Source organism: Chelmon rostratus, chromosome 10, assembly GCF_017976325.1.
Source record: "Chelmon rostratus isolate fCheRos1 chromosome 10, fCheRos1.pri, whole genome shotgun sequence".
NCBI lineage: Eukaryota > Metazoa > Chordata > Actinopteri > Chaetodontiformes > Chaetodontidae > Chelmon > Chelmon rostratus.
The window spans coordinates 5,513,854-5,527,119 of NC_055667.1; the positions used below are offsets into that span (position 1 = coordinate 5,513,854).

Below are 13,266 nucleotides of genomic sequence, written 5' to 3' on the forward strand. Positions count from 1 at the left end.
TTGACCATTAAAGGTGCAGTGGCACTTTGCCATGTTATAGCAAACCGAACTGTCCCAATGGTAATGTCATACCAGTGATTCACTTACACTTCATCAAGTCTGAAGGTATTATGTCATCAGGCGTAACCTTTGGAGACTCTCCTATCCATTAAGGATGATATCTGCTGTGTCAGTTTAGCTTGGCAGAGAATGAATCTACATTAACAAAAAGTGAAATGATCAGGCATCAGGTATCGCAGTGATGGCTTATGCTAAAATAAAGTGGATTGAATAGCAAAACATTTAACTTCTCTAACCCAGATCAACTGGCACGGCCATCCTAAAACCTCGCTGAAAAACCTTCTCTGAAATCTCAGAGCGAACCATATGAGGAAAAACAAAATGAATACTGCAACTCAAAAAAAGATACCCCCAGTGTGCAGTAGGCGCTGCGAGAAATCAATATAATGAGCAGTATAATGGGCAATGAAATGTGAAGACGAAAACATAAGAAGAGAAAAACATAATTAGTGCGGAGATAGGACACCAGCAGTCAGTGTTTGGATCAACAACAATGTGAAAAAGCATCAAGAAAAGTTATCTGTCAAGTATATCTGAGAAGAAGGGTCAGCTGTCCTGTAAGGTCAGTCCAACAGAGGAGTCATAACAGGCTTGCCCCTTGCATTTGCCTTAAAATGAAATGAAAGTATTCTAAGAGAGCCACGCTCAGTGTGTTGTGATTATCAAGTCCTCCATGTTTTGAGTGATTTTAAAGGTCCTTGCATTCTCCCACTCTCCCTGACAGCTAACAATTACATATATAGAAGATAATGAAGAAAGTTATTACTTATGATTAAATGAATGAATATAAATGTGGATCTCCTTGCCGGAAGTTGACAGTTTGGTTATTATTCTGGCTTTGGGTGTAAGTTGTTTTGGGGAATTCACAACCATTGAATGGATTATCTTTGAATATTAGACTAACATCGGTTTAGCAGCTGAGAACAAATCTTCTTGAATTATTGAGTTAGCTACTGAAGCTCAGGGCTGGTCTAGATCTGTCCTCGCTTGGCCTAAAAAACCAAAGCTATGAATTACAAAACACTGTAGTGCCTCACAGTATGAATAACACTGTGCCCAGTGAGAGCCAGAGTTCCTGTCTTGGCTATCATGTCACATGAATATTAGAAAACCTTCTCTCAAACGGACTTTTATGCTCACTGAATTATTAACCACATGCCTGTTGTTTAGTGAAACGCTGCTATTTTGTCTTAAGGGCCATATTGCTGCCACTCTTTCTGTTGCTCTTTTATGGTCAGAACCCTTTTCCAGTTCTTGATATCGCTTTTATTCTCATCCACTGTGACAGAGACACATAGTCTCGGTGTCTGCTGCTTGATGTGTGAAGCATTTTGAGAGTGAATTTGTGAAGTGAAACAAATATCTAAGGCCGTTTTATGCTGGAGTGAAATAAGTACATTTCTTCGTAGCGGCCATTCATGTCTGATCGTGTGAAAGAATTATAATGAGAAAACATGCCCTGGAGGTTGACATTATTTTTATTCTTCATTCATTATAAATTCTACATTATTCAGTTTCCCCAACTTTGTTTTTGAAAATACCGTATCTCCGGATAGAAGAATACTTCTTGATGTCTTGCAAATGAAGTTGAGGTTAGAAGTTGAATTGAATAAAAGTGAATGAATTTAAACTATAAATAGATGTATTTCCACATGTCTGCCATATTAAAGGGATAGCAAGAGTCACACACCATTGTCATTTCAAAGGAGTGTGCTTCCTTGTAGTCGTAAAGCAAGCTGCTGGTTGAAGATATCATCCTAAAATGGACATGGACGACGCTTTATTGTAATGTGATATGTATGGTATATGCCATTGTTTCTTGTAGGTTCAAGCTACATACATTATGATTCTCTATCACAATGAGCAAAATGTAATGTAATACCACATCACAGTAACATCACAGCACCAAACTTTCACATAAGATATGCAACTAAGCACATTACATTGACCACTGTAGTATTTAGGCTTGTAATGGGATTTAATGTAATTTTTTATGCAGTGCAAATGCTGGTGTTGACATGATCGAAACGGCCCCCAGGTTGTCTGAGGCATCCTCATACATATAGCTTGAGGTTAGACAGCACACTCTTCTTTTTGTTGATTTTATGTCATTGTAAAGAACTTGTTGTAAGAAGCTAATATTGATTGGCAGTCTTATAGACTAGCATGAGGTTTTATTCGTCCCTTTGTGTCTTTGGTGACTTAAACCTCAATGTGTTTCCTATTACATCTTCAGCATTGTGCATACTGTGCAGATTCTGTATATATGGTGCTTATTTTCTGTTCCGAGGCCAGCAATTGTACTCTATCCTCTTGAGTACACAGGTAGGTCAGCATTCTGTCCACTGTTTGCACTGCAACGTGTGGTCTTTGTCTCCACACTCCACTGACAGTTGTTTGCTGCATCACAACATGCACCGGCAATCATTTGATACACTTTTGCATGGAAAATGTGTTCACTGGGTTCCTCTCACAGTCGGAATAAAGACTGCTATCAGTGTACTTATCATGTGTGTTTACTTTGTGTCACCGTGATTGACAGACAGGTTCAAACTGGACCGACCGTCATTGCCTTCCCATAGGGCCCAGCTTCTAGAGCTTCTAAAAAACATTGTTTCTGCTACTAATGTCAGATTGTTTTGCCTCTGTGTGATGTTCAATCTGTGCTTTTGGGAATCTCTGTGAGTATTGTTCTTTGTTCCTATAGAAGCCTTGAAATGTTTGGGACGAACTGTCGCGGGACAAGCCACTTCTCTTCCACCTTTGAAATGGTGGTTTGAATGATTGTTGTCTGTATGTTGGGTAACGTTAGATATGTATTCCAAAAGAAATGAGTAAATGGTGTCATGTGGGCATGGCAACATGGATACCAGGTGGAAAGAAAAAAAAAAAAGATTATTTCGCTTTTCACAACTTTATATAATGCAAGGCAAGCATTAACCAAATCTTAAGTGCTTATCCTTTGTTTATTTTGAAACATGCTGCTTATTTGGCTTTGAGCCTCCATCTGAGCCTCACATCTCTTTTACAATATGTTTTCTCAAGTGAAAGGTACAACAGCACAAAGCGCAGCATGGCACAAAGAGAAGCAAAATCTTCTACACAAAAGCCCACTCAAGTCAATTATGTGTTAGCAGCAGGCCTCACAGAATAACTGACTGTCTGATCCACAGTTGTCATCAACTTGAAACTTGGCAGCAAGAGCTAGGTTTTCGGTGTAGTAGCCGATGCCATGACGACATGTTGTTGCATGTAAACTGGAACATCAACAAAACATTCCTGTGTTTTGAACAAAGAAAACAATTTAGCCCTAAAATGTCTACATGCTCATGCTAAATCACTTATATTGTGCTACTTTTTCATTACGATAATAAATCAATTGGTACACACAGTTTGCCAAAATTTAACACATTTTTTGGACCCACAAATAAACTCACACACAGCCTTGACTGGAAACTAGAGTTAAATGGAAAAGCCAATGGAAAAGAGGCAATCCAATTTCTAAACAAGCTGTGTTACATGCCAACTGCTTACTACACTTTTGTGCTCCAGGCTCCAGAGGTAGCCCGGGTTGTCCGTTTATTGCACGATCATTGGTTCGATCCCCAGCCCTTCCTGACGACATCTTAAAGTGCCCTTGAGCAAGACACTGAACCCCAAGCGTGTGTGAATGAGAGGCAAATTGACTGTTACAGTATGAAAGGTTTTTAAATTGCAGTTCATTTAACATTAGCAAAAAATAAACACCATGTTCTTTGCTCATGAGAATATCTTTCGCAGCATATAGCTGGATTTCCTCGAGGGCTTTTCTCCTTTTTATGTGCTTCCTTTCAGCTTCACCTTCTGACTTTCACCACCGCTGGTAAGTGAAATGCTTAAGATAAGCCTAGTTATTTTCTGTATTTTACTTGTTGCACACAAATCCTCTGAAAAGACCTAAAACCAACAATTAATTAATGCTACTAACACCTATTTTTAGCTAAAGCCTCATATCTTACTGCTGTAGAATTGTTGTGTTAAAAACACATCAGGGAGCTATGTCATTGTATGTGACATTACAATGAACAGGCACACACATAAACACACACACACACACACACACACACACACACACACACACACACACTGTAGTTCACATTGACTTGATCCCACTACTCCTAGTGTTAGACATACTCACTAATGTATTTAACCTCAGGTGAAAGTAGTTCCTAACAAATGCACTGTTTAGTAACATTTGCTTAGAACTAATGGTCACTGCTGGTTATTACTGAGCCTTTTTGAAACTATAGGTTTGTGACCTGTTTTTACAGATTGATATTTCAGAACTAATGGGGCTTGGGGCTCACTTTATAGATGTTTACCCAACTCTGGTCAGGGGAAGAAAATATCTCGCCCCCCTTGATTTCTAAATATTGCCGCCAGTGCAACATTGTGGATAACAATATGTTTCCCTGGTGCTACTGTGGTGTTACTGCTGGGGACATTAATAAGAGAAGAAGCAGCACAGCAGAGAACCCTTTTCTTTCTGTACTTCTACAGCCAGATTCAGAGGTAGTGGTCAGTAAATTACACTTTCATCTAATTGTTCTCATGCAAGCAGGAGAATTTTCCAAAGGTGTGTACTCCCACACACGCTTTGGTTCTGTTTATTTCTGTTGGGCCAAATTGACCTTTATCACAACGTTAGATTCACTGCCAGTTCATGAGCGTACGCTGGAGGAAGAGTAAGCAAGTAGTGCCCCCTTTTCTACATAATGAATTGAGAATCAAATTGTGAGATTCCCAAAGATTCTCATCCCCATACGTTAGAGAACAGGGGAAATACTGAGAGATGGACTAGCACATTTGTTAACAGTGAGAAACATACAGAATAATATCACACTTATCCTTTAAAATAGGTACTGTATGCATGTAAAAGGAAATGAGGAAGCAAAGAGGCATGTTCGTACAGAAATTTTATTTTAATGGATGCATTTTTTGAGGTCTTCCACAATTCTGTCATAACAGAGTCTGTAGTGTTTCAATGGTAGTGCCAGCTTCACAACAGGCCTTTTGGAAATGTGTAACTCATGGCAGAGAAGCGCCACTGCCAGGGTGTGTGCATGTTTTTGTATATGTGCATGGTGTGGTGTGTGTGGGGGATGTAGTCGGTTGCCAGAGCAGGGTATATATAGTAGGTGGGTGCCAAACACTACATGTGTCTATGTACTGCAGCCAGGCTCTCTGCCACCAGCTGAGTTACACACACACACACACACACACACACACACACACACACATCCCTCCCTCTGGGTCAGGGTAATGAATGGAGAGGACTAGATAGAGGGAAATTAATACATGAAGAAGAGAAAGAAGGAAGGAAGAAAGTAGGAAGTATTTGTCAATTTTCGTGTTTTTAAATTGACATCACTCAATTATATAATTAGATGGATAGATTAGATTAAAAAAAACAGTCAACAAATACGAAGTGGTGCTGCTAAAAGCACAAGCTTTTTTATTACTCTGAAAAGGGGATTTTTGGATAACACTTTTTACTTTGCAGCAGAAAATAAAGGTAAGTTTACTCCTCAGGGTAAACACAGTTTTAACATTTTAATTACAAACTGAGCAAAGTGCTATAGATCAGTGGAGAAAACCTTAATGCAGAACTATAACTTTGAAAGAAGTCAATCTGAATTGAAACAGAAAAATAAGCAGTGAAATGGGCAAGAAAGAAGTAGAGTGGTGGTGGCAGAGAAGTCAAAACTGGAGTCAGGGTCAAGAGGCAGGAAATGGGAAAAGGAGAGAAGATAGAGGGAAGGAAGTTGCCTTGGGGCTTTTGAAAGTCTTAAAGGATGGGAGGCAAAAAAAGGAGGAGGAAACAAGCACGGAGGGAAGCAGTAAGCTCATTGGCTTGATCTAAGCTCCTCTTCTCGGCCAACTGGGAGAAAAGAGGAAGCAGTAGAGAGAAGCAAAAATGGAATGAGAAGGGTGGAGGGCTGTTGTGGGGCTCTCTTAGTGTGATGAGAGGACAAACAGATGGTACATTGTGTTCACATTAGCATATCTTAATTTGAAGCAACACCACGATGAATCAATTTATTGTGTGCTTGTCTGTGTGAGGGGGACAGAAAGGTAGCACCATGACAAATTTTGCCACTGACATCCCAAAAAGCCTCTTTGTGGCTAAGATAAAGAGGTTTGCTAGTGCTTTCAAAGGGGTTTTACCTGCATATCTAACTCTAAGGCATCCCACGAAAGTGTTTGTTTTCACCACCTACGCCAAGCTTTATTGCTGTTTGGGTGAACTTCAAACTTCCAACAAACAGAATGAAGTTAAACAGCACTTTCCCCTGTTGTGGCTCCTCCACTTGGAACGCGTTCCACTTTAGGCTCGCATTGAGCCAGGCCAAACTCTCCTTTACAACTTAATCAACAAAAGCTCTTCCATGTGTGTCTTCATGTACAAGGTTCACCTTTGTTATTGATTAGATAGAGAACGGTATTGATGCAGACTATAACCACTCCTTGAAACCTTTTTTTTGGCAAATTCCCTCGAAAAAACCATCTGCCAGCATTTCCACCAACAGTTTCATTTGAAACAGACCAAGACCCGCCTACCACTGTGTAGGTATCTTGAGTAGCAAAAAAACCCTCATTGAATAAGGAGGACAGGCACATTAACACAAAGTTTAACTTTGCTAAAGGATTATTCTGATTTCTTACCACTTAGACCTTGTTATCATAGTCTTGGGCAACATACCTGTTCTTATAATAACATTGTTCTCACCAAATGACTTGTTACAGTCTTAGAACACGGTGTCATTGCTAAATTGAAGGTTGATGGAGCCAGAAACCTCTGCAGTCAAGTTTTAAACAAATCCCCAGGTTAGCCGAACTGATTTTGACCAGAAAATAATTTCACCTAAAAAGAATTACCTAAATTCTCTGTGGTAAACATCTACCATAGTTCACAGATCAACTTTTTTCTTCAACTTTGACCTACAGTACTTACAGTAGTTGTGCACACGCATGGTTTTCTTTTGCAAAGAAGAATTATGAACATTTGGGGTGCACACAGATGAAGTGTTTTAGATAATCTGTTTTAGCTGCTGACTCGTCTGACCGCTTGTGCTTCTCTTCCTTTCATCATTGCTTTACTTTGTTGGGTGCAATATTATTGTAACGGATAAAAATGGTGGTCAGAGCTATGAAATAAAGACCCCAGTTTGAATAACTGGAATTCTCCTTTCACCAAAAGACATGGTGACGCTCCTCAGATCGATGAGACTCATCGCAGACTCTCTTGCACTGCCACATTCTCGCTTGTGGTAGCATGGCTTCATCTGTGCTGCCTAAAATCTCCTAATCACTGCTTGGTGGTGCTAATTATAAATTAGAGCAGGCTGGTGTGATATACTGTCTGATATGATCTCATCAAAGATATATATATTGGTATTAGCATGTGTGTTGACTGATAAGCATGTAACAAGAAATGACAGCTCGGCATTGGGGCTGAAGCACCAGCTTCAACTGGGACCCGGTACTTTATATTGACTGCGGTTCAGGTCTTGTCAACGACTCACTTACTGTCCAATTCAGCTTTTGCCCGATGGCATGGAAATTCTTTACACATCATCTTTACGCAACAGCAATGATGTTTTTGGTCTAACTAAGCCACATGCTGTCTGTGTGACATGTGACACACATGTATTGCTGCATGCTGTTGTTTGTTTAGTTTTTGGATTCTGAACTTTCCCATCAGCTATTTTCTATTTAATGGGCTCCTAAAGATTAACTGTTTGGAACATGGTTGAGTATGAAGGAGCATCCTGGAAAGGCTCAGTCGTTCACAAGCGAGGATGGAGCGAGGTTCAACACTTTGTGAACACTTGATTGTATAAAGGAGATTAATACATGGGCTCAGGAACGAATTATTATTATTATTTTACGTTTTACAGTGTTCCCAGCATCATTTGGATTCTTGGTTGTACATGAGTAAATTCTCAAATAGCTATCAGTCTCGGCCTCAGAAATTCAGTGTCAGTCTGGAAGTCAGTGAAAAATACACATCAGAATTTTCCTGAGCCCAAGTTGACGTTTTTCAGCTTGCTTGATATGTCTGACCACCGGTCCAAAACCCAAAAATTTACAGTAGTCTGCAGAAAAGTAAAGCACAGAAAGCTCACTCTCCTATTCAAGAAGGTAGAAACTGGGAATGTTGAATGCAGTTTTTCCTCCACCAATTAATCACCTAATCATTTCAACCCAAATCACCAAATATTGAATTGTTCTCGTTGTGCGTTGTGATGAAGGCTGGGGTTTCCACTTCAGTGTTTGACAAGTGATCTCTGAGCAGTGAGCAGTACCAAAGTGGTGATTTCTTAGTGCCAAATGTAGAAAACGAATGAATCTTGTAAGTCACCTCTTTAAATCCCTTCACTCTTACCGAAGTTGGCAGTAAAACCCTCTCTCAAAAATCACCCCATTGGTATTCATCTTTATTACTTTCTTCTTTCCCACTCACCCATCTCCCAAAACCACTGCCTCTGTTCGTCTGATGCTGAGCCATTTTTTGGGTTATTTTTCCCCCACTTCCTTGCTTTCACATCTTTTGCCAAGTTGCTGCTCAACTGACTCTGAGGTACCACACCACTGCTGTAAGGAAATTTTGGGGTATTTTTTCTAATCTATGCACAGCATCTGACTGAAACCCAAGCTTGATGCATAATGAATAACAAGAAATAAATGATGAGAAAGTTGTCGACACCTGGGCACCATCTGTGTCAAGAAAGTTCTGTTTGATTTCTCCCGCCCTTTCTCTCCCTTCATACCCACCCTACTTTTTCTGTGTTTCATGGTAAGAAGCACCTTTTCCATGAAAGCTGCTGTCGCCACTGAAAGCGTTTGTAGAACAGAGTTGACGCTGTGCTGCAACCTCAAAGATTTACCCAAACCATTTTCCCTTTTTTGGCTTTAGACGTAAGCACTTTTTTTGGAGTAAGTTATATGTTTGAGAGAGTTAGAGGGTCTGGCCAGGATGAGTCATGGACAGAGAGAGGAGGAGAACACAGTGATATACTCCATCTTCTTCCCCTCTCAATCCCCTTTCATTGACTTTAAAGATAAAGGCGCTGGCTGTGCCCTGAAAATTGATGAAAAGCTGTCTACAGCAGAAATGGACATTCTACCCATCCTTTCTGTAAACTCATCTGCTGTCCGCATTTTTTCATTTTATATGATCGAAAAGGAACTCCTTTATTAACAAAATGTCCCTCTCCCTCAAGTATTTATTGCAAGTAAATTTAACATCTTAACATCTAAATGTAATCTTCTTTTCACCTGGGCCATTGAGCTGATCCCACAATGATCCATTTGTTATGCTTTTATTTTCTTAGTAAAAAGATTACAGACGTTTTGCTTTTGTGGTTCCTAAATGTTAAGCAGAAGCATAAATATGTTAGTGGTGGATTCACCAGTTTGTTTTGAAGTGCACTTCATGTCTTCAATCATTTTTTGAACAGAATCCATTGTGAGGCTACCAGTGGGCAATATCAGAACAACTTGTTTTCTTCCTTACAGAAGTCTGAACTTTATGTCTATATTCCAGGCGTTAAACTTCTTTTCTTATGGGCAATGTTTGGAAGGCAGTCAGAACTCGAAAAAAAATGCACTGACGTTCTAAATGCTGATACACACAGTTTACTGAGAGAAAAACTGCTGCTGTGTGGATTACATTCAGCATTTTTCCAAACTGGGGGATGTGGAGTGCTTTCTATTATAACTCTGATGCTGATGCTGTGGCTGTATAGTTTGATTGCTGGTCAGAATTACTTTGGACTGATGGCAAAGTTACATCACATATATGCTCTTAGACGAATGTGGTATAAAGTATAGTCTGGCCTTTATTGTCTTGTTGATTTTCATAATTTTGTCAATTGTCTGTCTGCCCGTTGTTTTATGTTGATCACAGCTTGAACCCTGGTATTGATTCTCCAAGTGTTTGCAGAATTTGAAAATTCTCTTCACTGAAGCACTCTTTCAGAGGATCCAGCAGTGTCTTGTGTTGTTAAAATGTGTCTCATCTTTACTCGTTTCATGTTTTCCCTAAAATGTTTGGGGTTTAGGTATGTGGTGGTCGATGGAAATCCTTGCAAGTCAGCGATTCTCGCTCTTCCTTTTACATCAAACAGACCTGGCATCGCTTTGATGCGTCTTTAGGGTGATTGTCCTGCTGGAAATGAATCATTTTCTACAAAACTTAAAGCCAGAAAGAAGGCAGGCTTCTTTAATGGCTCTTTCTTGTTAATGTGTAGATGATCCTCTGCGTGTCACACTTCTGAGATTCCCACAACATATGTCTGGTGGAAGGCACCAAGCGTAGAAACAATATTGTGTTTCTAAGCTTGGAGACTGGCAACAATCTTAATCCTTTTAGCCAAATACTGCATATATGATTATACATGCTTAGTCTACACCACCTATGAAGACTGTTAAGACTGTGAGTTCTCCACTTATAAAACTGAAGTTCTAATGCTGCTTGCATCTTGTCAGGCCTGCCATTGTTTTTACACTGGAAACAAAGGAGTTTATCTGTTTTAGTTTGACAACATAACAAAGACATTTTATTAGTATAGTATTTATTGCAGAACTGTTGTATTAGATTGTGTTAAATTATACAGGTGCTTATAATTTTATCAGTTAGACAAGGTTGTCTGCTTCTTCAGAGGTGCCATACTGTTGTCATGCTGCTATCCTACAGTACGTACAGGAAGGAAACTACAACAAACTATCATCATCTTAAGTCTTTGTTTGCCATGCTGATCATTTTCCAAAACACATCCCAGCACTTAAATGCTCTCAGACATCAGTCACATCACCAGCGTTTCACTACCTATAACGCCTCACCCACAGATTGCTCACTGTCATCTTGCTGAAACAGCATTCGTGTATTGATTGTCACTGATGTTGTTGAAGGTACAATCATTAACCCTGTCAGAGTGACAGAGTGTGATGCTGTTCAGGCTTGAAGGAAGCCAACATACACAGCGCATCAAACACCACTTTGCTCACCTTCCAAGTGCTCTGTGCTTTGTGTTGATGGCAGGAATTGTGGGTCGTCACTTGTCATTGGATGGCCTGCTTGAAAGATGACAATGTCTAGCTCATTGCTCATACCTTTTGCCTCATCTACACTGCAGCGCTCTTCAGGAGGAGGGCATTTTCCAGGTTGAATGGTTGTCATTTCAGTTTAGCCTGGAAAACGATGCTTGCAGTGTAATGGAACATTGCACCTAGGTCACCAACGCCCAAATGGAATATTGAAAAATGGAAGTGTCTGCGAGTTAGGTGCCATGTTGTCAGGTGACTCATTGCTTCTGGGGAAATATTAGACTGACGCACCAAGGAGGTAGATGACGTTTCTTCGGGTGGGTCGGGGATGATGGTGGGGTGGAATATCATTATCTAACTCATTTAGATTCAGAGTAGCAGTTTGTCTGTATATTGTGAAATTAATATAAAATTGTAAAACAATTTTACAGCAATTTGTTTCATGTCTTTGCAGACAGCAGTGTCCTGATGACCATTGATGGAGCGTGCTTTGACTGTGTGATCAAAAAACATCCAGCGCTGGTTTCCATGACGCACCTCCTTCCAGAGAATGTGCTTGTATCAGGAGATGAGAACATCCCTGGGCTTGCAGCTTCCCCAACAGGTAGACTTCCTATCAGAGAATGATCCCTAACCCACACACACACACACACACACACACACACACACACACACACATTCACTCTTTTCAGAAGTTTTAGAATCTTTGACCCTCATTTCCTTCAATTGGAAGGCCTTAGTTGACAAGATTATAAGACTGTAATGGAGCTATGCTACTCTTACACACTGATATGTGGAAGGTAACAAAAACTAGGATTCTTATTTTCAAGTGATTCTAAACTAATGAAAACATACTGATGAATATTATATTCCAATTCCAATTGCAACAGATTCCCATAGATATTGCAGACTGGACCTTTAGTTTTTTATGACTGGAATCATGATTGTTAACATCACGTATGTGAGCGGGAGGAATAATAATAAATAAACTGACCAAAATTAGTTGCTAGCAAATGCTAAAACTGTGTTTTGCTATAAGAATTATTTTACAACCCGTGAGATCTGGGTTTCAGTGTGGAGCCAAAGCTCGTCTGACTTTAAACTCACTCTTATGAAGTCCATTCACCTCCAGCTCTCCATCTTTTATAGTCCATGTTGCCCATGTTGCCCGCAACATTTTTCCTCAGTTTCTCTCAGCTTTTTCTCTTGACACAACCCTTGTCTGAAAGGAGCACATATTAATTGAGTGAATGTAAAGGACAACACGCTGAACAAGAGGTAGTCTGATTAGTCCAAATAAAAATCTAGGCTGGTGAAACAGTCAGTGTATGCTGTATGTAGGCTGCCTGTGCAGATCTGAAGTCTGTGTTTACTTTGCAGCTATGTGCAGCTCATTAAAGATTTATACGAGATTCAGTGATCAATAGTGGAGCTGCTTTGATTCTTACACTACTGATACTATACAGACGATCGTGGTGCACAATTAGTCTATGATCCAAACAGGTCAACAAATAGTTGAAGTGAACAAAAAGTTTACGTAAATTCAAACAAATGTATTTCAGCAGCTGCTCACTTGCCTTTATCCAGCTGTCAAAATCACATACAGGACATTCATCATGGTAATTGATAGTGGCCTTTTCTGGAAACTTAGTTCCATCAGAAGTTGAAATGTCTGCAGTGCTTAGAAAGTAAGTTTCTAAGGGGCAATGTAATGAAGTCTGACAGTGCAGAGCTGTAATCACTGGGAGTCAGTGGGAGGTATGGTAGCCGGCTAATCCTCTTCATGTTCTGGGGCTGTGAGCAGCAGAGACCTAAGCTGCCTTTTAAAACCACAGCCACCAGTTTGATATTCACGCTGCATTCAGAACAGTCCAACTCTGCACTCCAGAGACAAGTTCTGCAATGAAATGCTTGATGACTACATTACTCTTGAAGAGATTACAATCACACCGGCTATTTGCTCTTTGTTGTGTCTGAAAGGGGTGATTGTGGACTTCACACGCTCGCTTGCTTCATCCATCGGCTGAGATGCTTTCTTCAACCTGTTAATTCAATTCATGCCAAGTATCCAGACGGAAAGCATTTTTGTTAGAGTGTTTGACACAGGCATTGATA

At 40.0% G+C, this 13,266-nt stretch overlaps 1 protein-coding gene across 1 annotated transcript in view; it reads left to right on the forward strand.

The window, feature by feature from the left end:
• The window catches only part of nphp4 (nephronophthisis 4), a 156,648-nt gene that overhangs the window by 26,776 nt on the left and 116,606 nt on the right, over positions 1-13,266 (forward strand). The window contains exon 5 of the mRNA XM_041945704.1: positions 11,606-11,755. Coding sequence (XP_041801638.1) covers positions 11,606-11,755 — 150 coding nt within the window. The remainder of the gene's footprint in view (positions 1-11,605; positions 11,756-13,266) is intronic.